Source organism: Colletotrichum spaethianum (assembly GCF_022836535.1).
Source record: "Colletotrichum spaethianum MAFF 239500 DNA, contig31, whole genome shotgun sequence".
NCBI classification, from domain to species: domain Eukaryota; kingdom Fungi; phylum Ascomycota; class Sordariomycetes; order Glomerellales; family Glomerellaceae; genus Colletotrichum; species Colletotrichum spaethianum.
The window spans coordinates 15,268-42,413 of NW_026054801.1; the positions used below are offsets into that span (position 1 = coordinate 15,268).

Here is a 27,146-nt window from a genome sequence, read left to right on the forward strand (position 1 = left end):
ATTGTGAGTACCGAACGACCAACATTCATCTGCAAAGGGGTTAACAATTAGCCTCAGCCCATGCTACCGCACTCCTGGATAACGGGACACTTGGGTGTCATGTTCGAATTCCGCAAAGAGTACCCGAAAGACATCAACATTGGCAATTTCCATCCATGGATCATTAACAACTACAAGAGATACTTTCCAGATTTGGATCACTGCCCACCGGTGATCTACCTCGATCTTTGGCCTATCATGAGGTCGCCTATCGTAGCTGCTTATAAGAATACAGTAGCGGCGCAGTTTACTCAAACTAAAAACCTCGACAAGCATCAGACTTCACTAGACTTCATGAATCCCCTAACTAAGGGGAAAGATATTGCCACCCTGCAAGGTGATGAGTGGAAGAAGTGGCGGTCCTGTTTTAACCCAGGGTTTAGCTCTAGGAACGTCTCTACGATAGTCCCGGAACTCATAGAAGAGATTAAGGTCTTCGCGGGGAACCTGCGTCAAAGGGTTGGGCCGAACGGGTCTTGGGGGCCGATGTTTCAGTTCCGTAACATGACGACAGCTCTTACCTTTGACATCATCGTCCGAGCAGTGTTGTAAGCCGGCACCATCGCGCAACTCAGCTGCGGACTTCATTACTGACACTTTCAAGGGACGAACGTCTGCATGAGCAAACAAACCCTATCGGCGGCCCCCTAAGAATCGCCCTCGCAGACCAATTACGTTTAATGGGCATTAGACAAGCTTTCAGCTTTGGTTACCTGTTTCCCTGGCAACAGAAGGCCGTCGACCATAACAACGAGATCATCCACAATCAACTCTACCCCAGCATTATGCGCTCCCTCGAGTCTGGTTTAAAGCCTTCCAAGAAAAAGACGGTTCTAAACCTTGCTCTAATGCACCTCTCAGACGAAGCGGATGCGCGCGCGGTAAACCCAGCCACAGACCCAGACATGATAGAGACTATCATAAGTAACCTCAAGACCTTCCTCGTTGCCGGCCATGAGACGACGGCGAGTGCCTTGTGCTTTATGTTCAAGGTTCTCCAGGACAACCCGGGTAGCTTGGCCAAGGTCCGCGCTGAGCATGACGAGATACTCGGCCCGGACGCGGAGAAGGCTGCCGATATTCTGAGCAACTCTCCACAGTTACTTAACTCGTTGAGATATACCCAGGCGGTAATTAAGGAGACGCTACGGCTATACCAGCTTGCCTCCACGATGCGGGGCGGAGAGCCAGGGTTCTATTTAACCGACCCCGACTCCGGGAGACAAAATTCAACTGAGGGCTTTCTGGTCTGGGATGGAGGTCCCGGTATGCAGCACGACCCATCGTTGTGGCCTGATGTGGACAAGTTTTTGCCGGACAGGTGGCTGGTATCTGCGGAGGATCGACTACACCCTGTCAAAGATACCTGGCGTGCTTTTGCAAGAGGCCCTCGAGACTGCATCGGTCAAGAGGTCGCATTGGTAGAGATCAAACTAGTTGCAGCTCTTATATTGCGTGAGTTCGATATCGAGGAAGCCTGGGACGAATGGGACGATTATAAGTGAGTTAGTACTTCACCCCGGTATAGTGCAGACTGCTAACAGCTTTCCATTTCTCAGGGGGTTGAAAGGCCCTAAGGATATGGTAAAAGGCCAGCGCTTGTACGTCGCTGGAGACGGGATCGGCCACCCCAAAGATGGCATGCCAGTCCACGTACGCCTCAGACAGAAGTGACAAGACTTTCACGATCGCAAGGCTTGTTCCAAGAGCGCAGAGACATGGACATGGCTGTTAGAGGGGGAAAATTCGGCAGAGAGCTTCTGAATTCGAGGAGTTTCTAACGTTTATCTCATGGAAGAACTGTAAGCAGCTTCTTCCTGGCATGTACGATGCATTGGCGACCCGGAGTAAAATTACAGGTCTATGACCAGTAATTTAAATTGTGATCAAAACAGACCATAGCGGGTTGATCTACGATCAAGCACCAAATGAATGTGTTCTTATCCGTTGTGAAATAGGAAAATAGCCTGCATTTATTCTATACAATAAGAGGCAGTGAAAAGGGGGTCTCGTCCACCCGCCTGGGTGCCCTCACCCCCAATGTCGGCGGAATATTCTCAGAGATCTTTTGAACCAAAGTGTTTGATCTCACACCCTAGTAATCTCAGCAACGGAAATGGTATCGCGGTGCAACAGCGGAGCCCGCCAGGGTCTGCCATCCGGCCGAACGCCGTTCGAGAGGCTAGCGACCGCCTCCGGGCTCTTCTCGGGGAGATCACCCGGGAGCTCTGGGCCTGTGGTACTTCACGTGTTGGTTGTTTTAGCTGTTATATTCCAACTAAAGGTACTTCTCCCTCTGCCCGTGTTTACTCTCCTGTGACAAGAACTACTACACGCAACCCCCTTGAAGACATAAAGCATAACTGTGCTTTCCCCTTATCTCCACTCCTCCAGTCTACGGAGAAGCTGTCTCGGGAACCCACTAGCCCGCCCAGCTGCATCTCCGGCCTCAAGTTCCAAGTCCTCTCGAGTTTTCTCAAGTAGGCCGGCCACATGCATAAGCACCGCAAGATTGTCCATCCTCCATCTTGTCAGGCGCCCAGAAGGGGGGGGGGCACCGGCGCAGCACTAGTGGGGTCGTCGGCAGGGTAGCTGGGGCCGCATTGGCACATAGTCAAGGGATTATTAAGGGATTTTAGCTAAGCAGCTAACATAGACTTTAATAATAAAAGTTAGCTATTAATATTACCGTTAAAGAAAAGCAATAGTATAATGCTATTAGATTAGTGTTAACGTACATGCATAGTGAGTCGCCCATCAGAGTGAGTCGCCCACGTTCTTATCGTAGATAAAAACCCTATTTTACAACTATTTATTAAAAATCCATTTTAACCTGAATATACAACAGAATTTCTGCTCTAGTGTCCGATAAGAGTTAGATTATAAGGAATAATATTTTAGAAATTCTTACTCTACTTATAATAGTGTCTTTGTAACAGAACGCTGACAGTGATGCTCTGTGGCAAGGACCTTTAGACTCCGCGACCATGACCAATTGACCCAAAAGACCCAAAAGATCCGTCAGTGCTTGCACGCGTACAAGCCCTGCTGTCAACACTGCTTATATGCCCTTGTGACGTACAACCATCTGGCTAAGGGAGTTGTGCTGTTACAGTCTTACATAAACTAGCTTATCTAGCTCTCATGATAAGAGATCTAGGTATAAGGTTAAAAGTAAAATTCTTAAAGTATTATTTCCTATAATTTAACGCTTATCAAATACTAAAACAGAAATCCTATTGTATTTTTAGCTTAAAATGGATTTTTAATAAATAGTTGTAAAATAGGGTTTTTATATACGATAAGAACGTGGGCGACTCACTCTGATGGGCGACTCACTATGCATATACGTTATAGCTAAGGGAACTAGGCTTGGTTAAGGGGGGAGGGGGGGACCCAGGGTGCATATAAGGAATAGCTGTAGCGGACCTTGGGGAAAAGGCAGATTGGAATAACAGTCAAAACCTACCCCTACCTGTGCCCATCGTCGACCTCGTTACTCTGTACGACTCTAGCCTCTGACAGTCTTCCACACCACGCCCGTATTTCAAGAGAGCTATCAGCCAGTTCACATCGCGAAAATCTCCCAAGGCTTGCTTTTGCTGCGGTGCTCTAATTTAACGAACAGAAGCGGCTGTGCAGTCTTTTAGCCCGCTCGGGTCTGTAGAGGAATGAGGACGCTCCTATCTACCCTCGAAAAGAAGATCATGAGGATTGGAAACGGCGCACCGATACCCAGGGGCTGAGTTTCGAGTATCGAACTGCAAGAGAGAGCGTTGGGGCAAACGACTCACAAGCCGAACGAATCGCAGGACAGATCAACGCTATCCGGGATCAGCGGAGTGAGCTCACCATAGAATGGGACCGCAAGGCCTATTCAAAACCGTGGATAGGTTGAGAGCCGCCGGTGATCCGACACCCCACAACTTGGTGTGGAACAACGACATTCTCCGAACTCTTCGAAAGCACGCCAAAGGCCAGCCTCCTGCCGAGTTTTGCTAACCCCCACTGAGCGCTCATCCAAAGTGGAATGAGTGCTCAATCTCAGTATCCGCTGCGACCGCTTATTCCATATTCCTTATCAGTGCTCATTCCTTATCGTCACGTAATCTGTATCATAGCTCTTCCTTCCCCGAGTGAGTCTTGCATGATGCCAAGCCGCAAGTAGGTAGGTTATTCTGCATATATAATGGCCGTTCCCGCTTCCGCAGCAAACCTGCATGGTACTTCCCTCCACTTCCCCCCCCCCACTTCCCGCACTCTCACCAAACAAAGATCCTACCAACTGATCCGTCACATTATATCAATTAACATGCCGCTTCGCGAGACCGACCCGGATTTCGAGAGTGAGATCTTCGAAACGGTCAAGGCAGCAATCGAGGCAAAGTTTGGGAATTCCGAATATGATCTCCCGCTGCCGCTCCTTCTCGTCGACGAATACGCGGAAAAGCCACTGCCGTGCCATGAACCGGCCGAGGAGACCATGGCCATCAGCGCCCACATGTCGGTGCGCATCCGTGCCTTTTACAAGCAGATTGCCGCCGCCTATAACGAGGTCGAGGAACCGCCAGCCAGCATCGGCATCAAGATCGAAATCCAGCCACAGAACTTTGAGCCAGAGGAGCCAGCATGCCACCATCGCAGGTACCACTCGCGTCGCCTGCAACTGCACGACCCCGAGACACTGCCCGATCTTCCCTTTGTGAGCAGCCTGGCCATCAGGTCAAGGGCGTACGGCTCGGGCGCCGAAAACGCAACAGACATACGCCCTCTGTCTCCTCTCGTGCCGCTGCAGTGCCTTGTCCACCTGCCGGCTGTCCAAGAGTGGAATGCCCGCTGGTTGTGGGAGCGGCCCATGCCCTCTTCCATGCCGAGCAGGGTGATGCGCGAGCACTACACCTGGCCGTGGGAGGGCCCCCTACGAGACGCCCGCCACGAGTTCGGCGCCGCCATCATGGACCAGGAGAAGCACCTCTGCGGGAAAAGGATTCCCGCGAGTCTGACCAGGGCCGCACTGCACTTCTGGCCATTTTTCTCGCGACCTAAGCACGACCAGACTGTAGCCCGGCCGAACCTGATCCATCCGGCGGATAAGGACCCCGTGTCTGTCGGCCTGTGCAAGCTCGGTGCGCAGCTAAGACTGTTCGACGTGCGTGCTGTCGTCACTCCGGACTTGTTTCCCAGTCACGAGGCACAAACCGACCAGCAGTGGTCACAGATGCGGCGATTCCGGCTCGAGTTCCATTCCCTCCGTCCAGACGGGCGGTGGTACTTTGTCGGCCCCGGTGGTGAGGATCCGCACGACTCGGAACAAGGAGGGTACAAGATCTCAGACACAGAACACTACCCCCGCGAAACCGACACGGACGAGGATATAGATCTCGACGTCGAGTACGGCGACAACCCGGACGACCAGTACGATTACGATCTGGACATGTTCCGCACCGAGCCCTGCAGGGAGCGGATCGAGCCCCTGCTTGCGGCGTTTGCCAAATCTCTGACTCGCGACAATATGCCGAGTCTCGAGGACGCCGAGATGTTCACGTACCTGTGGTGGGACCCTTCAGACGACAGAGAAGTGGAGGAATACGGTTTGCCGATGAGGAAGGGCCACAGATGGGGTATCAAGTTCATTGCCGGGCGTGGTGATGAGAAGAAGAGGAAGAAAGACGGCGATGCTGCTGCTGCTGCTGGTGTGGCACCAACACCGCCGGTGGTGCAGTGGCAGGTTGGCGACTGGAGACCCAGCGCGGAGGTCATGAGTCTGTTCGAAAGCCTGGGACGCCAGGAGTGGCTCGATCTTGAGTGGGAGAAGTATAGACCTACTTCGGGGCACGACTTGCTGGGAAATGGCGAGTCTTTGGCCATATAGTCGGGCGGGCTACCAGACCAATCCTTTGTTGGGGATTCGAGAAGACGTGGTCTGATACCTTTCTTTTTTAGAAATGCCCGGTTGAATATGCGATCGCAGCAGCGGGGGGGGGACGTATGCTCATCATCATCGAGGAGGCATCCCGAAGAATTTTGCATATGGGTCATTTCAGCAGATTCTCAAGATGAATTGTATCAGTTGGGAGATGGCAGCGAAAAGAATACAAGTCAGACAATTGCATGTTATCCAACCAAGCGGCCAATCCATACGCTCTCCAACTGCTGCTGCTAGTGGAAGTCCAACAAGAAGAAAGGGAAGGAACCGAAGTATGATGGCTGGGTATATAATCACGCTGTCTGCGGGGCAACAAGTCAAAATTCTCGGAGGATTGGGGGGTAGAGGATATTGCTAATAAAGGGATTGTCATCTCCCCAGTCCGGGTCTGAGGAATTTGTTGTTTGTACATTTAATTAGCAGAAAGAGGCTAGTTATTAGTGCATTGGTCACTTTTGATACTGCTAACCACCCCCAAGTCTCCTCACGCGCCATGAGAATTGACGAGGAATTTACAACCTCAGTTACAAAACAAAATAATATACTTTACACTACTTTCTTTTCTTAGCCTGAAGAACGTCTATCCTGGAAAATACATCCTTAAAGACAACATCCTCACATATGTTAGGGTATCTTCTCCCCCCTCCCAAACCCCCGCGAAACTATAGATTCCCTATCTCGGCGGAGCAATCAAATCATATGACAGGTCCTGATGGTTGTTTCTAGCTGGAAACGCCAACACAGTACGCCTGGTCAAGCCAGAAGTTTGTTACACAGTCCCTGCTCACAGCCGGGTTCCAGTTGTAAAAGTGGTCGACTGATATCCCGTTGTCACTCGCCATAGAGCCGCAGCTATCTCCATCTTGGACGACATCCCACTTGTTACAGTTGGCCGGCTGGCCGGTATGCGTCGGCGCGGGAGGAGTTAGCTTCGCTGTCGTTGACAGCGACGACGTCGTGGTAGGGGTATTACCCCCGACGCTAGATCGTCCGACGCAGTATGCCTGACCCAGCCAAAAGTTTGTCACGCAGTCCTTAGATACCGCCGGGTTCCAAGCGTAGAACTGGTCCACGGTAATACCGTTGTCCGCGGCCATGGACCCGCAGCTGTCACCGTCTACCACAACGTCCCACTTGTTGCAGTCTGACGGCTGGCCTGTGTGTGTCGGCGCGGGAGGGGTCGGGGCTGCTGCGGTTGTGGAGGAGGTAGAGGGTCTCGTTGTCGTGACGCCGGAGCCAGCCCCTGATACGCCGACACAGTATGCCTGCCCCAGCCAAAGGTTTTTCACGCAGTCCTTGGATACCGCCGGGTTCCAAGCGTAGAACTGGTCCACAGTAATACCGTTGTCCGCGGCCATGGACCCGCAGCTGTCGCCGTCTACCACGATGTCCCACTTGTTACAGTCGGCAGGTTGGCCGGTGTGCGTGGGAGCAGGCGGGGTCGGCTTCATTGTTGCCGCGCTACTGGTGGCCGTGGCGGAAGAAGACGAGATACTAATCCCTTGGCCTTGCCTGTGAGTACAGTACGCCTGTCCGACCCAGAAGTTCACGGTACAGTCAACGCTGACAGCAGGGTTCCACTCGAGGAACGTCGCGAGAGAAATTCCGACGTTGTCGGCGACGGATCGACACGAGTCACTGTCGGACACGACGTGCCAGCCGTTACAGTCTTCCGGCTGGCCGTCGTGCGTGGCTACTGGCGGCTGGGGCCCGTTCCCGGTTCCGGTGGGCTCAGGCTCCTCGGTGGTGGTCGGTGTGGGTGGCAGACCCCAGGAGCCGCAGTACTGCAGGCCGACCTGGAAAACGCATGCCGAGTCCGTGACGTTTGTCGCAAGCGAGTTCCAGGCGACGAAGCTGTCAAAGTCGACGTTGTAGTTGGACGCTGCAATCTCGCAGTTGCTGTTCCAGAAGCCGAACACGTCAGACGAGTACTGGTACTCGTCGCCCTTGAAGTAAAAGTAGCAGTCGTCGCGAACGCCGGTGGCCAACGGGAGCTGGGTCGGTCTCGGATCCAGAGTCATGGTGGCGTTGGGCAGCATGGTGAAGGGGACGCCGGTGAAGGTGGCGCTGGGGTCAATGGTGAAGGAGACATGTCCAGGCCGGCCGGGGTAAGTGTTGATATCCCCGACAGCCTGCACACAGTAACTTTCGGCGGCGAAGAGGTTTGTGCAGTTTGAGTTGATGCCAGTGTTCAAGAACAAAAAGTCTGGAAGCGAAATGGCAAACTTGAGGGTTAGCATGTTGCAGTAGTCGCCAGCCTCGACCTCGTACCAGCGGCCGCAGGGCTTGTCAGATCCAATGGCAGTATTGGAGGGGATCGGAGCAGCGGTGGTAGGCGTCGAGGGAGGGATGCCCGTTGTCACTGCCGGGGGCAGCTTGGGTCCGGGAGGTTCGATGCAGAGGGTGGTGCCATTCATCATGTCGAGGTTGGAACAGACCGGGTTGATGACAGAATTCCAAGCCAGAAGCTGCATCTCGCTGATGTTGGCAGACGCGGCTATTGCTTAACAGGTCGTGTTAACTGCCACCGTGACAGTTTTGCACGTATTGGTTATGCACAGACTACCCGAAGTTGGGAACTCGGAACAATAAGCACCGAGGTGGTTGTCAGACAGCATCCAGGCTGTACCGACACTCTGAGCCTTAGAGATGCTGTAGCAATCATCACCGTCCTGGATTTGGTACATGTTGCCGTCGCAGACTGACTCGGTGGGCTTTGGTTGGCTGGTAAAGTAGTCGATCGTGGATGTGGTGGCGGGCTGGCCAGAGATGCCGCACCTGGACGTCATGCTCTGGTATATGGACTCGCTGGCCACGACGGGGCCGTCAAAGTAAGGCGACCCGGATCGCAGGCGCACTCTGGCTGCGAGACACGGGTCACAATCCGCTGGCTTAACGGCGCCCTCGGGAAGTTCGTTGATGTAGTTGAAGACGGAAACTGCGGCAAGCTGTTAGTAAAAAATGTGCTAGCAAGTCCAAAATTGGCCATCACATCGTGTCAAAGCTCGTTCATTCGCGGAGCAGGAGACTCACCTCCAGGATCGGTGAAGAAAGCTGCCAATGCCGCAACGGGGCCGCAAAAGACATCGTTCTCCTTGAGACACGTGAAGCTATAGATGTACCGGCGGGTGGCCGGGAGCACAATGGGCGATACGTCAAGGTCATATTCGCCAGGAATGACAATATCGTTGCCACAGCCAGACCGGACCGAGCTCTCCCACGACTGGCGCGCAGAAGCGCAGCCATCAGTACACATGCGGGTCAGCGTTGCAGGAGGGTAGTAGAAGTCATGGCGGAGGGCCGGCACGAGAGGATCGCAAGCGATGTCAGACATGAGGGCCGCAGAACATGCCGCATTGAGATCCTCAGGAAGACTGTCGTCGTAGAGCATCTTGATGGCGAGCACTGGGCTAAGAAGGCTCAGAAGGGCCCCAAGCCCGGCGACACAACGCCGCAGGACTACCATTGTGATGAACGGTCTTGACCTTTCTCACCGGGGACAAAAGAGTGAACAGTGGATGGGGCTAAGACATCCGATGGGGGGAGAGGAAGGGAGAGTAAGTGTCTATTCAGACACAGGGAGGAACAGGCGGCTACAGAGAGATATTATCCTCACCGCTTTCCCCTTTCTCTAGGCTAAATAAGCTTTATTTCCCCTCACTTCCATCTATATTATCATTTCTTATTAGATTATTATAAATAATTACTATAATTACTTATACCTTTATAATAAGTGATTAGTAAAGTAAAGAAGGGCTTTTTATTGATATAGAGGGCTCTATTATTATTTAACTAATTACCTTAGCTTTTACTGCTAATAAACGAAAAGACCTATTATGTTAGTTAGGAAGAAAGCTAGTAAAGAAGCGATAGCTTAATGAAGAGGTTACTTAAGACGTTACTAAAGTCTATAATAAAGATAATAATAAAGAATATAATAAAGTTAATAATGAATTTTTAAGTAGTATATTATCTTTTTTTTAAAGATTTATTTAGTTAATAAATACTAATATATTCTTATATTATTTAGACTTTAGAGCTTATTTATTGCTTTATAGAGAAGCTTTTTGATTTATATTGTAATAAAAACCTTAATATTAATAAGGTTATTATAAGAAAACTAGTCTTTAAAGATCTTATAGTATAAATTAATATTAAGGGCTAGTTTATTAGTTTTATAACTAGTAAATAGATAAAAAATAAGTATAATAGTAAGAAAAAGAGGTTTTTTATTTAGATATTTATTATTTATAAGTTAAGTAATATGTTTAATAAAGATAGTGGAAAGGTTTCTTGTAGTAATAAGGTAAGAGAGAACTTTTTAATTACTTACTTAAAGTATAAGTAGGTTTTTAAAAAAGGGTTAGGACTACTAGATCTATATGAAGAGATATAAGGTATAAACACTAGGAAGGGTAGTGTTATATTATTAGTTAATAAGGTTATATATAGCTAGGAGATTAACTTTAAGGCAAATAAGAATAAGGAAGATAATAAAAATAATAATAATAACTTAAGGGATATATAAGAAAGTTAGTCTCTTTATATATTATTATAGTTATTTATATTATTTCTTAATACTTTTATATTTTTATAAAACTAGTAATCTAATAAATAATTCTAGTAATAGTATATTTTTATTAGTAATAGTAAATTACTAAAAAAAAGACTTATTATTACTAAAGTTAATATTTATATTAGTAAATTAATATAAGAGCTTAAGAATAAATATTTTAGTAGTAAAAAAGAGGTATTAGAGTTAAAGCTATAAGAAAAGGAAAGAGAAAAAAGGTAACTATTATAAGAAGAAGCTAAGGTTAATAAGGTAATAGAAGACCTTATAAGGTTTAAAAAAGATTTTAATTATGATGTTTATTTAGTTGTTTTAAATTAATTAATAATAAAGGAAAAGAAACTAGTAGTTTTAAGAGTAAAGTATTAGAATTTATTACTAAGTAATAAGTTAAAGAAGGCGTATTATATAGAGGTTTATAGGTAAGAAGTTAGGTACTAGTAGTAAGATCTTTTTATTTGTAATAATTTTTTATAGTAATCCTTAGTATTAGTCTACTTATAGAAATGTCTTTTAAGTAGTATTCTTGTTTCTTTCTGTAGTATCTATTTTAATTATTAAACTGTGGTTTTTTTCCTAAAGCCTTATTAGACTATGGTTCTTTTTTTGAAGCCTTTTGTGGTACTGCTTAAGTGTAAGCTTTTGTGTAGTAGTTAGGCTAGTTTTTTTTTTTTTTTTTATTTAAACTAGAACTAGAACTAGATGGCTCTTGTCTAAGAGATTAAAAGGACTTTGGAGGAGGTTGATAATAGTACTAGTCTTTGTTTATTAGTTTTATAGTAAAAAGAATAGACTTAATATAGTCTATATTCTTCTTTATAATAGTAACTCTTTTAATATAAATAGTAGTTAATTAGATAGCTAGAAAGATATAAGTTAGTTATTATAGTAATTAATTATAGTAATTATATACCTTTAAATATAGCTATAAGATAAGTCTTAGTAGCCTTTTAGAGTGTGAGAATAGTTGTTTTTTGAAAGTGAAGGTTATTTTACTAAGAATTAAGAAGTAAAATTCTTATAATTCTTATATATAAATCTCTTTATAACTCTATAACTAAAAGTCCTATAAATATATAGTTATTTTTTCTAGATTCTTCTTAAAAAATAACTTATAAAAGTATATATTACTATATATAACTATACTAATACAAACTACTACAAACTAATGTAGTCTACTGCATATAAACGCATATACTTCTAAGCATTACATATATCAGCGCTTATACTTATCTATAGGCATATATAGGTATATATATATATATATATAAGAAACTATAAGTACCTCTTAGCGCTTAGATATACGCTTAGATATACACTTAGATACTATATGTATTTAAGGGACTTTCTATATAACTAAGAGATATTTTTTCTACTTAGACAGTTTTATAAGTATAAAAAAGATATAATAAAACCTTAACAGTTAATATATATATACCTTTTCTGTTTACCTTTATTTTTTTTTATTTTTTTTTATAACTATTATAAATAACTTCCTGTTATTCTTACTAGTTATAAGCCTAGCTTAGTAGAGAAGGTAACCTTTATACCTTTACTTTTTTTTATACTTTTAACTTCCTTTATACTTATACCCTTATTTTATATAATAAAAATTTAATTTTACTAAGGGATGTATTATATTAGCTAAGGGAATTTTAAGGAATATAGCTCTAAGGTAGCTACACTTTATACCTAGCAGTCTATATTCAGCAGAATAGAGGGACCGGCTTACTAAGTAAGCACTACACCTATCGCTATATTTTATGCTACTATAGCTCTGGGTAAATTATAATCCTACTTTACCGGTTAAAGGTTATTTCTAGTCTATATCTAATAAAGACTGTATACCTTAAGCTGGAATTGAACCTAAGAGCTCTAATTGAGTTGCTAATTTAATTAGTTAATCTAGAGGATGGCTAAACTACTAGACTAACTGCTTTGCCGTCTGGTGAAAGCTTCTTCAATTGAAGGCCCATATATATCTTCAACCTAAGGCAACCACGCAACACTATACTATTAATAACAACACTATAACAACCCAACTACTTTTAAGGCCCATTTTTCAAGACGAATTCAACGGTACTATCAGAATACTGATATCTCTCTCTAATCAGCCAAAATCAACTAAAATCCTTATATTCTAATTAAATTTAAACTAAATTAATACTATAGAAAAAATCTATATACCACGCCTTTCTAGTAGCCTTAACTATAATGTGTAGGTAACTAGATTTAAGGCTTTACTTATTAATAAAGATATTAACTTTAGTCTTATAACCTCTTTAATTATATCTTCTTAATAAAAGAGTAATATAAAAGTATTAGCTTTTATAAAGCTATTTTATAAGGATTCCTTTTTAAGGGTTATAAAAGACTTTATAATAGGATATGAGGTTTAGAAGAAACTAAAGGATTTATATAAACCTACTGGTTTTATTAACAAATATCTTAATTATAAAAAGTTCTTTAATACCTCTTTAGAATCCTTTAGATCTATAGAAGAATACCTTAATAAGGTAAAAGAGCTTATAGATAACCTATCTTCTAAAGATATAGCTTTACTAAAATAAGTTATTATAGCTTAAGTATTAAATAGTTTAGATAATAGTTATAAAGGTTTTATAATTAACATAACTTAAGCCTTTAGAAAGAATACAAATTCCTATACTATAAAATCCCTTTTTATAAATCTTATAGATAAAGCAAAAAGAAAAGGTTTTTCTATAGTATTATATACTTTTACTTTTAGAAAAGGAATTAAAAAGCCTTAGAAAAAGACGAAGAGTGTTTACTATACATACTGTAAGTTAAAAAATCATATAGTTAAAGACTATAACTTTCTATATCCTATTAAGGCCTCTAAAGGCTAGAAAAATAAGGATAATACTAAGGAAGAAGTCTTAAGGTAACAAAGGACTAATATAAAAAGAAATAAGCTCTATAGGGCCTAAAAGGCCTTAATAGCTAAAAAAGCTATAATAGAGGAAGAAGATTCAGAAGAATCAGATAAATTAGATATAAAAAATGCGTATATTATAGTTGTAGATAATATGGTTATAGATAACCCTTAATAAGAGGAAGAGAGTGAGATAGACTTAGATTTTGAAAATGTAAGTTATATAACCTCCTTTATAATAACTATAACTAATAATAAAATAGGTAATATAAATAAACCTATATATATAACTAGGAATAATAAATATATTATGTTCTGTCTAGATACTGCTGTTACTGTTAATATTATAAGTGATAAATCTCTATTTATAAAGATTACCTATATAAACAGGTATGTTAACTAGGGAGATGTAGGAAGAAAGAAAATCTCCTTATAAGGAGATATAGTAATTTCTTTTTTTAATAATAATAATATATATATCCTTAAAGACTGTTATTATATGCCTAAAATAGGTATTAATCTTTTAAGTTAAAATAGACTAAGAAGACTTAAGATAGCTTCCCTTTTCTGGGATATAAAGGTATCTTTAATAAATATAAATAATAAAAGAACCTTTTATAAAGGGGAAATAAAAGACAGTTTATATTACCTAAATATAAAGGTTTTAAATAAAAAGGATCTTAATAACTATAAAGAATATATAAATATTATAAATATAAGAAGAAAACCTTATAAATATAAGAAGGTTATATATAATAAAGAGATTAATAACTATAAAAAGTAGTATAATAGACCAGGACATATAAATAGAAAAGTCTTAATGTAACTTAAAGATAATACAAATATAACTAATAATATAATAGAAGAAGACTATACTTATAATACCTATATAAAAGTAAACTTTACTATTAAAGTTAATAAGTATTCTGATAACTATAATAAGGATTATAAATATATGGAAAAAGTCTCTTTTGATCTCTATGGACCTATATTACCTTCTACCTATAATAAATATTAATAGTTTATTATCTTCTTAGAAAGAAAATCTAGACTTATATTTATAAAACTACTTAGAACTAAAGAAGTAAAAGAAGTTAATACTGCTGTTCTAGAATATATAAATAAAAATAATATAAATAAGAATAAGATAAAAGACTTTAATATAGATAGCGGTCTAGAATTTAATAATAATATTATAAATTATACCTATATAATTAAAGGGATAAATCATAATATAAAAGTACCTTATACTTATGAGCCTAACGGTATAATAGAAAAAGTAATAAAGACTATAACTAATAAAATAAGAGCTATGCTTTTACAGGCAAATTTGCCTTTATATCTATAGGGAGAAGCTGCTTTAATAGTAGTAGATCTATATAATATAACCTCTTATAAAGCTCTTAATTATAAGACCTTTTATAAAATAGGTAATAATATAAAGCCTAATATTAATAATATAGTAACTTTTAGATCTATATGTTACTATAAGAATAAGGATCTTAAGATAAAAAAGCTAGATAATAAAGCTATAAAAGCTATAGTACTTAACTATAAAAATAATATATATAAAGTATATGATTTTTAAAAGAAAACTTCCTTTTAGACTAGAGATATAGTTATTCTAGAAAATCAGTTTATACCTTCTACTATTAATAATAATAATATAAATATAAATAATAAAGAAAATAGTAGTAATAATAAGATATCCTTATATAACTATAAAAGTAGAAGGGAAGACTTGAATCCTAGAGGTATAAATATAAAGCCAATAAATAATAATAATATAACAAATAATAATAATTGTAATAATTACAATTGTAATAATTACAATTGTAATAATTGTAATAATTATAATTGTAATAATTATAATAATAATAATAAATCTAAGATAATAGTAGAAATTTCTAAGTAGGATAATAATAAGCTTAAAGACTATAAATAGGTAGCAGACTAAGAAAGCGCTTTATATACTATAAAAGACTACCCTATAATTAAACCAATACTTTCTATTATAAATAATTAGAATAATAAGATAAATAGGTTTAATAAAGCTATATATATTCTTACTATAATAACAGATAAAGACTCTACTACCTATAAAAAGGCTATAATCTCTACTTCTAGAGATAAATAGATTTAAGTAATGGTTTTAGAGGTTAATAACTTATATAATATATATACTTAGATAATACTTCCTTTACCTAAAGGAATTAAGCTTTTAGGAGGAAGATAAGTATATAAATTAAAAACGGATATAAATAATAACTTATTAAGGTATAAAGCTAGGTGAGTAGTACAGGGTTTTAATTAATATATAGGTATTAATTATTTAGAAACCTTTAGTATTACCTATAAACCTAAGAATTATAAAGCTATATTTATAATAGGAATAAAGCTAGGCTGGTTTTTTAGGTAATTTAATATCTCTAATACCTTCTGCTATATTAATATAGATAAAGAAATATAAGTAAAATTACTTATAGGTTTCTCTTATAACTATAAAATAAATACCTTAGAATATATAGATAATATAACAGAAAAGGCTTTATATTATAAGCTTAAAAAGGCCTTATATGGTCTAAAATAGAGCCCTAGACTTTAGTATAAGTAGTTAAGATCTATAATTATAAAACTAGGCTTTAAAGAATCTTTTTATAATAAAAGTATCTTTATAGCTAATAATAATAATATAAGAGCTATAATAGCTTGTTATATAGATGATATAATAATAGTAGCTTTTATAAATAAAGATATAGAATATTTCTATAATAATGTAAATAAAGATTTATAGATACAAGACTTAGGAATTCTATATATGTTTTTAGGGAATAAAATATGTATAGATAAAACAAATAAGATTTTATATATTTATTAAACTAAATATACAAATAAAATACTAGAAAAGTATAATAAAAAGGATACTTATCCTTATAATACGCCTATAAATCTTGCTATTAAGCTTAGGAAAAATACAGGGTAAGTAATAAAAGAAGAAATAACTTAATATTAACAAGAGATAGGATCTCTACTTTTCTTAAGTCTTAAGACTAGGCCAGATATAATATATCCAGTAAATATATGTGCTTATTATATGAGTAACCTATTTAAAGAGCATTTTATTACGCTTAATAGGATATAGGGATATATAAATAAATGTCCTAATCTAGGATTAATATATAACTATAATATTAATTTATAGTTAGTTATATTTTTAGACTCTAATTAGGCTAGAGACTTAGACGATAGAATGTTTACTACTGGATATATAAGTACCTTAGGGTACTATAATATAATAAGCTGGAATAGTATAAAATAGAAGACTATTGCTTTATCTACTTGTGAAGCTAAATATATGGCTTTATGTGAAGCTATAAAGGAATTTATATACCTATATAACTCTTTTTTCTATATATATAATAACTTAGGGTTAAATATAACGTTAAATAAGCCTATTATTTTAATAGATAATGAGGTAGCATAACGTATAACAGAAAACCTAGAGCTTCATAAGAAATCTAAACATATAGATATAAAATATTACTTTTCTAGATAAGCTGTCTATAATAATCAAGTCTCTTTATATCATATCTATATAAAGAATAATATAGCAGATATATTTACTAAATCTGTTAATAAAGAAGTATTTAAATACTTTATAAAGACTATAAATCTTAATAAAAAGGGGTTTTTACTTAAAGAAACTATAGATAATAAAGAAATACTTTCTAAAAAGAAAGTAATATAGCTTAAATACTAAGGTTTCCCCTTTATAAATTTTTTTTTTTTTTTTTTCCTTTAAAGGTTTTTAATTATAACTATAACTATAACTATTTTTCTTATAATTTTTCTTATATAAGGTTTTCATAAGTTTTAATATAAAGTAAGTTATATTTATAACTTAGATATAACTTAAGGAGAAAACTAAGAATTAAGAAGTAAAATTCTTATAATTCTTATATATAAATCTCTTTATAACTCTATAACTAAAAGTCCTATAAATATATAGTTATTTTTTCTAGATTCTTCTTGAAAAATAACCTATAAAAGTATATATTACTATATATAACTATACTAATGCAAACTACTACAAACTAATACAGTCTACTGTATATAAACGCATATACTTCTAAGCATTATATATGCTGGCGCTTATGCTTATCTATGGGTATATATAGGTATATATATATATATACGAGAAACTATAAGTACCTCTCGGCGCTTAGATATACGCTTAGATATACACTTAGATACTATACGTATCTAAGGGACTTTCTATATAACTAAGAGATATTCTCTCTACTTAGACAGTTTTATAAGTATAAAAAAGATATAATAAAACCTTAACAGTTAATATATATATACCTTTTCTGTTTACTTTTATTCTTCTTTACTTTTTCTTGTAACTATTATAAATAACCCCCTGTTATTCTTACTATTTTGTTAAGAAATATTATGTGTAATTTTTGTAAAGACGTTAAAAGGGTACTTTTGTTATTAGAAGGTTAGTTAACTTCTAATATTTATAGATTTTATGAAGAGTAATAGCTAAAAGTAAATTAGTATTATTGTTGAATGGATTCTCTCTTCCTAAGAGAACCTGTTTGTATAATTGTACTTAGGTTAAAGTTGAGGTGAACCAAAGATGTATTTTCTGTGATTATCTTCCTAACTACAAGACTTGGCTTTCATATATGAGATATATGATCTTATATATCCCTAAGTTAGTTTAGCATGAATATACTTTTGATCTCCTTAATGGTTAACTAAGAGCTAAATATCTAGTCTATGCCCTCTACTATAATATATGTCCCTGAGTTATGCGTGTTATATAACCAGCTAGTACTATTATTCTAATACTTACAACTTTTTTTTTTATAACTATATAACTCTTTATAGTATTTAATTAGGTTATACTAATTATAACATTAATAACCTTATTATATAACCCTATAGGTTAAGCTACTTATGTTATATAATAAATCACTAATATTAAAACTCTAAGTAACTATTTATTCTTTTTTTACCTAGTTAAGCAGGTAAGTTACATATTAGTAAAGTTTCTTCTTTTCTTGTTAACTTCACTTTTGCTTTTACTATTAATATATCTTTTTTCCTTTATATAGTAACCTTAGGTATTTAAAACCTTTTTTATTTGTTTTTTTTTTCCTTTTTTTTTTTCTTTTTTACTCTTTATATATATTATTTTTTTATATAATTAATTAATAATAATCTTTTTTTTTCTTTAATTAACTCTAATAATAACTACTTATATATAGGATTTCCTCTTATATATTTCCTTTTACTAATTCATTAGTAGCACCTTACACAATTAATCTATTATATCTCTTATTACTATTAGTAGTTTGATTTTTAGTAATATTAGTATATATACTAATGCGTCTAGTAGTTATTAGCTTTGTCTTCTGACTAGTAACACTAATAATTATACTCTTTTATTAGCTCTAGCTATTAATATATATTACTTTTGTTTTTACTTTGTCTTTGTATATTAACCTTAACTGTAGGATAAGGAGTGTCTTATTATTAATATGCCGTCATGTAATATTAAGATCTGTATTACTAGTAACACTTTTGTTTAGTAGTTTATTACTAGTATTATCTACTGCTAAGGCTATTTTCTTGTGGTCTTGGTTTAGTCTTATGGTTATGTAGCTATTGCTTATGGTAATAAATGCATAACTACTAACTCTTTACGTTTCTACTAGTACACTTATATTCTTACCTTTTAGGGTAGCGCTTATACTAAGTATATCTAATAGTTGTATAGCGTTTACTGTACCTACTGTGGTTAAGATGTTGATTTGTCTAATAACCTAGGTAATAATAATGATAATAATGATAATAGTGGCCTTAGTAACTATAAGGCTCTTAACGTTATTAATACTTATAAGCCTTATATACTTAGCAACAAGCTTAGTAAAAACATTAGTAAGGGTAGTTGCTTTCTTAGTACTTTTATTAGCCTTATAGTTATTAATAAGGAGTAATTATATAACTTTTTTTCTCTAAAATCTTATATAATAATTAGACAAATTATATAATATAGTAATTCAGAAAGGTTATAGATATAGTAGAGGTATAATTTAATATTAAGATTAGAATTAGTAGTAGTTAGGTATATTAGATATTTTCTTAAGGTTATATTTTGTTTTTAGATAGTTAATAATATATAGTAGTAAAGTTATATAAATTAATTATTAAGTGTTTTCTCTTAATCTTTTAATATATACCTTAATTTAAATCTTTAATATGTTTATTATAATTAATTATCTAAGTACTAAGTTTAGTGATTTCTTAGTAAAGGCGTTAATAAGGTTATTTTTCTTATTAATTTATCTTATTTCTAAGATCTTTTTCTTTTTATATAACTTATATAGACTTATAATATTAATTATAAGCCTCTTTTTATTTGTTATACTTAGTTATATAAGGTACTTATATAGAGATTGTAAGTCTAAATAGATGATAACTGGAATCCTTGGGAGTTGTAATGTATAAAGGATTTTGGTAAGTGTTGTACTAAGGGATATCTTACTATTAAATCCTGTGGTTATTCTGTATAACTTGCTTGTAAGTATGCTTTGTGTGACTCTTTTGTACTTTGTTAAACTTTAGTGTATAATGTTTCTTTTGATCTGGAAGTTTATTGTTATGTGAGCTGTTTTTTTAGCTAGTATAATAATAAATCCTAGTTATAATAATAGATCTAAGTTGTTTGTAAATGATCTATCTATAAAGATGTATATCTTTGTATAATAAAGATCAAGGGGAATATATGTAAGACTTTGTGTAAGGTTATTAATTTATTACTAAAGTTATATATTTAAAGCTTTAATATTTTTTTTATTAGGCTTCTTAGTTTAGGCTATAGTTAATAGGTTATATAATACCTTTGGTTAATAAATAGATATAAGGTATACTCTTTTTGCTTTTTAAGAAATATACTACTAATATATATTATATATATTAGGATTAATAAGTTTTAGGTACTTTATTTAGCTTTTTTGAGTAAAGGTAATATAGTTATTATGTAATTGAATTTTTTCCTTATTAAAGTTAATTTTACTATTAAGTAATAAGGTAGTCTTTGGTTTTATATAAAGTCCTTTTCTTCTTAGCTCTTCTTCTTCTTTCTAAGAGAAGGTAAGTGTAGTAAAGCTAAGTGTATTGTTTGTCTATATAGCTGTAATCCTAAAGGTATCTAGTCTTTTTATTGTATATAGTAAGTATAGATTATATATTAACTTTGTTATCTTTAGATCTTTCTTATAATGCTTAGAATAGGTTTTATACTAGTATAGGCTTAACTTTACTAGGCTATATAGTGGTTTTAAGATATAGAGAAGTGTGTTCTTAGGGTATTTATCTTTTAATTCCTTAGGTAGTTATATGATAATTGTTCTGGTTAGATGATTGTCTGATTGTGTATATGCCTGGGTTATGTCTTTGATTTCCTTTTTGTATTTGTAGTTTTGTATAAGGGTAGGTCTAATTGTAAGTATAAGCTTTTAGCTTATTTATTAGATAGTAGGTACTTAGGTTAAGAGTTCTTTTTTCTCTTAGTCCTTATACTTTTATATAATAAGTCTTAACTTCTTATATAGCTTAGATAATAAGTTCTTAATCTCTTGTACTATTTATGTTTTGTAGATATAGAGGTAGTTATACTCTTTTAGATTATATAGTATAAAGGTAAAGACTTTTTAGTTAATAAGGTTGTTTATCTTTATTTAGTTTAACTTTTTGTATAAAGTACCTAGTATTATAATTATATTATTAAGCTATAACTTTTTTATTAACTCTTTATAGTCTTTTTTTTTTTAAGATAAAAATACCTAATTAGTATATAGTAATTATTATATAGCTCTTCTCTAGCCTTTCTTTAGTCTTCTTCTCTTATTTAGCTGTTTTTAAGGAATAGGTTATATAATATCTAAATCTAACTATGCTATGTCTTAATGGTATAGTTTGATATGTGTTATATAAAACTATATAAGACTATTAACTATCTTGACTATTACTATATAGCCTTTTATAGCCTAGACTTTATATAGTCTAGTCTATCCCTTGTTTTTTCTCTATATTAGAACCTTACTTTAGATTAGTAGTAATAGTATATTTTAAAGGTTAGGGCTATTTCTGGTGTTAATTATATAATTAATTTCTACTTTTGTATAAACGCTTTAAAGCATTTTTATTACTTTTTGGATTATTTTTACCCTTTAAGTAATTTTAGGTAATAGAAGTTGTAACAGACGCTGACAGTGACGTCGGTCGCAAGGACCCTTTGACTCTACGGCCTAACCAATTGACCCAATTGACCCAAAAGATCCGTCAGTGCTTGCACGCGTGCAAGCCCTGCTGTCAACACTGCTTATATGCCCTCGTGACGTACAACCATCGGGCTAGGGGAGTTGTGCTGTTACAACTATACCCCCTCCTAGGCTGCCTTGTCCCCAAGGCACACATAGGCAATGCAGACCCCCAAGGTTAGAGTTAGCGATGAGACAAGTCCTACCCCGCCTTTCGCCAGCGCTCGCCTTGACAGCCAGGGACAACTACGGGAATCGAACTTGTGACGGCAATCAAGCCTTTCTTTGCCACATGCCAAGTCCAGCAGCTGTTAGTCTGACCGTACGCGTGCAAGCACAATTGTAACAGACGCTGACAGTGACGTCGGTCGCAAGGACCCTTTGACTCTACGGCCTAACCAATTGACCCAATTGACCCAAAAGATCCGTCAGTGCTTGCACGCGTGCAAGCCCTGCTGTCAACACTGCTTATATGCCCTCGTGACGTACAACCATCGGGCTAAAGGAGTTGTGCTGTTACAGAAGTAAGTTCTTATTAATCCTTAGATATATTCTAAAGATAAGTAGTGTAGGTATAATGTTATATGGACTAGCTGTGTCGTTTAATGCCTTTATAGCTATCTAGAGGATGGTTTTTTTGTCTATGTTATACTTAAGCTTAGTATATAAAATATTATATATATACCTTAGAGGAACATAAGCTCTTTTTATTTTGCTTATTACTTAGTAGGCTTCTACTAGTATTTCTTTATATAATATACCTATAATGTTAATATAGTTCTTAAATTCTATTAATGTAAAGTTTATACTTAGGTTATATATAATATAATTTAGTGGACTAATATATATACTAATCTAGTACTTATAAAGTGTATTTTATGTATCTTGTGTAGATAAGGACTTTAAGAAGATGGCTCTTTAGAAGCTTGTCTTTATGTTAATAATGTATAAGGTATTCTTGTTTTTTAGTTGTATAATATTTATAATTATCTTATAGTTAAAGTAGCTTTTGTCTTTAAGGGTAAACTTAAACTTTTTTAGTGCTAAGTTATGTAATTAATAATAATAGTAAAACTTCTAGATTTTTTCTAGAATATTAATATTAATATTATAATGCCTAGCCTTTTTTAGGAGGTAGTAAAGATGGTTTGTATAAGGATGTCTAAATTGTTTGTGAAGCCTTTGGAGTTGTTCTTCTGTAAAGAACATGCTGGCCTTTATGTAACTAAGGTTAAAGAATAAGTAACCTTATTTTTATATAACTAGAATAAGTTTTCTATTTTGCTATATAATCATGTTATTAATGTTATTAAAATATGTACTTAACTTGTTTATATTATATAATGAAAACAGGAATAGAGTAGGAGTATTAAAGATATAATATATAACCTTTCTAAGCTAATTCTCTATTTCTATAGTATTAACTAATGTAATTAAGTTATTTGTCTTGAATTATATATTTACTAATCCTAGTTCCTAGGATATTACTATATAAGGGTTTTCTTATAGGTATATAAGGACTTAAGGTTTTCTTATAGTAGAGAACTTTATTGTTCTTATATCTTATAGTTCCTCTTAGTATAATAAGATATAAGGATTATATAATAAGAATTAATAAGCTTCTAATGTTTTTAGTAATAAAAAGATATTCTTTTTTGTTATATAATAGAAAAATAAAGAAGATATTAGGAAAGCTAATATTTCTTTATTTCTTATAAATTCTTTCTCCTTATTATATGATTTATCTACTAGGTTTTCTTTTTTAAAGTTAAGAAGATATAAGGTAAAATCTCTTTATAGTTCTTATTTAAGTATACTATATACTTAAAGGTATTAGTCTTTTATATAATTATATTCTTTATTTGAATAATTTATAGACTAATAACCCTCTTTTTTATATATAAAATATCTTTTTTTAGATATTATATAATTAAACCTAGGTTATAATAAAGGTTAACCTTTCTAAGGTTATTAAAAAGATCCTTTGTTATTTAATAGTCTATTATATAATAGTTATAGGTAACTCTTGTTATTAAAATATCTTTTATTTATAAAGTTAATATTATGCGATATAGACTTCTTATCTAAAGTAACTTATAGTAATACTCTTAGGCTAGAAAAGAATTACTTATATATATAATATACTTTAAGATTACTTAGAGCAGTTTCTAGCTCTAGTACACCTCTATACGCTTAGGTGACTTGTGTACAAAGCATAATCTCTTTTTGAAAACCTAGGCTAAGTGCTTGCTGTATAAGGGGTATCTTGTCTAAGAGTATCTCTAATATGTCTATTAGATTCTTATCTAGATTATCTTGTTTAATTTATGTAAAGGATAGACTTGTCTAATTTGTTTAATAGAGAGTGTGGTTAATATTAGTATTAAAGTGTATTTCTAATATATTATATATCTTGTTTTATTTCTTTATTAGTCTAATATAATAAAAATAAAACTCTTCTATATAATTAGCTAAGATATTAAGAAATACTATATAGTATTGGTCTTTAGTGATCCTAAGGCGTTAATAAAAACTAATAAAGACTTTTGCCTTGTTGTATAAGATATTATATAGCTTGCTTATATAATTCCTGTCTTTTCTCTATTCCTTTTAGAAGATTAAGATTATAGTTGGCTTATATAATCTATTTTAGACTATTTATCTTAGTAATAGGTTATAGATGTTGTTTTCTTAATATAAAAGTGTTATATAACCTTAGATTTATAGAAAACTCTTAACCTTTTATGTGAATCTTATTCTAGGAGGTATATTTCCTAAAGCTAATTATAACTATTCTTGTATAATTAATGTTTAAGTTATCTATGTATTATATAAAGGCTTAATTAGCTCTATTATTAGTTTAGCTGTGTTCTAAGGTAAAGTTAATTCAAGGTTTTAAATAAGTGTTTAAGTTATTATAATTATATAACTTAGTATAAGTGCTATATAAGTAGAAAGCTATTCTTCTTACTTATTAAACTTTCTCTTAATCTCCTTAATAAATTTAACTAGCTATTAATTTACATTTCTTATTAATAGTAATTAGAATCCTTTTAGCTTAATAAGTTATATAAACTTTGCTTTAAATATATAATAGACTTTTTTTTATTAGAAAGTAGACTATTTATTAAAATCTTTATATAGTAATATTATTAGGTTTTCTTTTAATTACTTAAAATAAAGTATTTCTATGTTAATATATATAATATATATAGTTATCTCTTCTTTAGATAGTGCTTATATAATATTAACTAGATTTCTTTAGCGTCTAGGATTTATAATCTTCTTTTATATATATAGTAGGATTTTGCTTTTTATACTTATTTCTTTATATATTAGTAAATATTTATTAATATTATTATATTAGCTTTAATAATTATCTTTTAGATCTTCTTAAAAAGCTATATTATATTTAGTAGTTATTTTATATTATATAACATTAAAATTAGTTTATTTAGTACTATAGTATATATTTTATATTCTATATATAGTATAATAAAGATTCTTATTTAGTTTAGCTTAGTAAACAATAATAGAAATCTGTCTTATATAATAATAAAATAAAAGTTATCTTTATCTTATCTACTTAGTTTAGCTTAGTAAGTAATAATAAGTAGGATTAAGGCTTCTTAGTACAAAAGACTTTCTAGCGTAACCCCTTAGATATTCTTAAGGATTTCTTACCTTATATAAAGTATAAGACTACTTAGTAGCCTAGCTATAAAGCTTAAGTCTTGTCTCTTTACTCTTATTAATCTATAATTACATAAAGTAATTATATAGATTACTAAGTAACTACTAATTAGTATTAAATAGATTCTCTTTTTTTAAGAGAACCTATTTATATGATTATACTTAGGTTAAAGTTAAGGTGAACTAAAGATGTATTTTCTGTGATTATCTTCCTAACTACAAGACTTAGCTTTTATATACGAGATATATGATCTTATATGTCCTTAAGTTAGTTCAGCATAAATATACTTTTAATCCCCTTAATGGTTAACTAAGAGCCGAATATCCAGTCTATGCCCTCTACCATGATGTGTGTCCCTGAGTTGTGCGTGTCATATAACCAGCTGGTGCTGTTATTCCAACAATTATAGTAATTACTTATAGTAATTAAGTAAGTATTTACTACTAGCCTTCTAGTGTCTTTTCTTTAAAGGAATAATTATAACCTTCTTAGGCGTTTTTTTAGTAGTCTTTTTAGCTAAGGGTTTCTTTACTAAGGCTTTAGTAGTAAAGGACTTTTTAGTACTATTCTTTTTTATAAGGGGCTTTTTAATACCCTTTTTTAAAGGGTATTTGTAAAAAGCTTAGGCTATTAGTATTATAATAAGTCTAGATAGTTAGTAATTTTTAAAAAGAATAGAATAAAGAAAGAAATAACTTATAGAAGTTATTATTATTATTATTATTATTATTAAAAAAAAAAGTAAAATTAAAAAAAAAGAAAAAGGGAAAATAGGTAAAAGAATATAAGTAAAGTAAGTGTAATTAATAGTTAAAGAAGGTATAAAAAATGAAGTGATTTATAGTTATTTTATTTATTATTTTTAATTTATTTTTTTTTATTTTTTTTTTATTTTTTTTTTTTAATAATAATAATAATAATTTTAAAAAAAATTAATTTAAAGGTAAAAAACTAATTATTTTATTTATTTTAAAAGTATTTTAATTTTTATTTAGTTTCTTATTTATTATTAAGGATATTTTTCTTTTAGCTTTTATAAGGTTTATTTATATTTATTTGTTTATAGTAATTAATTATAGTAACTTAACTAATATTTCTTTAGGCTACCTATTAGGCTCTAGTGCTAGTATAAAGTAAAAGGCTAATAATAGCTACTTTGAGAATATGTATACTAAAAAAGCTTATGAGCGTGTTAAGGAAATGATAGAGGAAATAAAAGAGCTTAAGAGGGCTAAAAAGTCCTTTATTACTTAGAAAAATTATAAGCTAGCTACTTTTAAGAAGTCCTAGCTATATATTAATAGTATAGCTTTAGTTAAAGCTAATATAGAGGCTAAGGTAATTAATAATGTTATTATTATAGCGTAAATAACTTTCTTTTTATCTATTTTATATTTATTTTTAACCTTAAAAATAGGTAAGTAAAGGGTAATTATTTAGGAATTATTACTGTATGACTTGGTCTTTATTGGGCTTTTTTTGGGAGCTAAGCTTTTGTCTAGGTTAATAATAATAATTAAGTTATCTAGAATAATGATAATGATAATGACTAGGAAGAGATTTTTTTTTTTGGCTTGGAAAAGTAAATGGAAGAAAAGTTAGTTAATCTTAAAGATTACTATAACTTTAAGGTTAGTTCTTTTTTTATTAAAAGTATTAATACTTAGTAGGAGATATAAGTA

General features: G+C 34.1%; 3 protein-coding genes across 3 annotated transcripts; 2 read left to right on the plus strand and 1 right to left on the minus strand.

Moving 5' to 3' along the window:
* Positions 1–543: 543 nt before the first annotated feature.
* ColSpa_09824 (putative sterigmatocystin biosynthesis peroxidase stcC) lies at positions 544–1,713 on the plus strand (the record flags this gene model as incomplete). Its single annotated transcript, XM_049276036.1, has 3 exons — positions 544–587; positions 644–1,540; positions 1,599–1,713. The coding sequence occupies 3 exons, from the start codon at positions 544–546 to the stop codon at positions 1,711–1,713; spliced, it is 1,056 nt and encodes a 351-aa protein (XP_049131993.1).
* A 2,638-nt stretch (positions 1,714–4,351) lies between these two features.
* ColSpa_09825 (uncharacterized protein) lies at positions 4,352–5,911 on the plus strand (the record flags this gene model as incomplete). The annotated part of the gene is made up of 1 exon (XM_049276037.1): positions 4,352–5,911. One exon carries the CDS (start codon positions 4,352–4,354, stop codon positions 5,909–5,911), a length of 1,560 nt encoding a protein of 519 aa, XP_049131994.1.
* A 776-nt stretch (positions 5,912–6,687) lies between these two features.
* ColSpa_09826 (lysM domain-containing protein) lies at positions 6,688–9,431 on the minus strand (the record flags this gene model as incomplete). The annotated part of the gene is made up of 3 exons (XM_049276038.1): positions 6,688–8,462; positions 8,529–8,903; positions 8,999–9,431. 3 exons carry the CDS (start codon positions 9,429–9,431, stop codon positions 6,688–6,690), a joined length of 2,583 nt encoding a protein of 860 aa, XP_049131995.1.
* Positions 9,432–27,146: the final 17,715 nt, after the last annotated feature.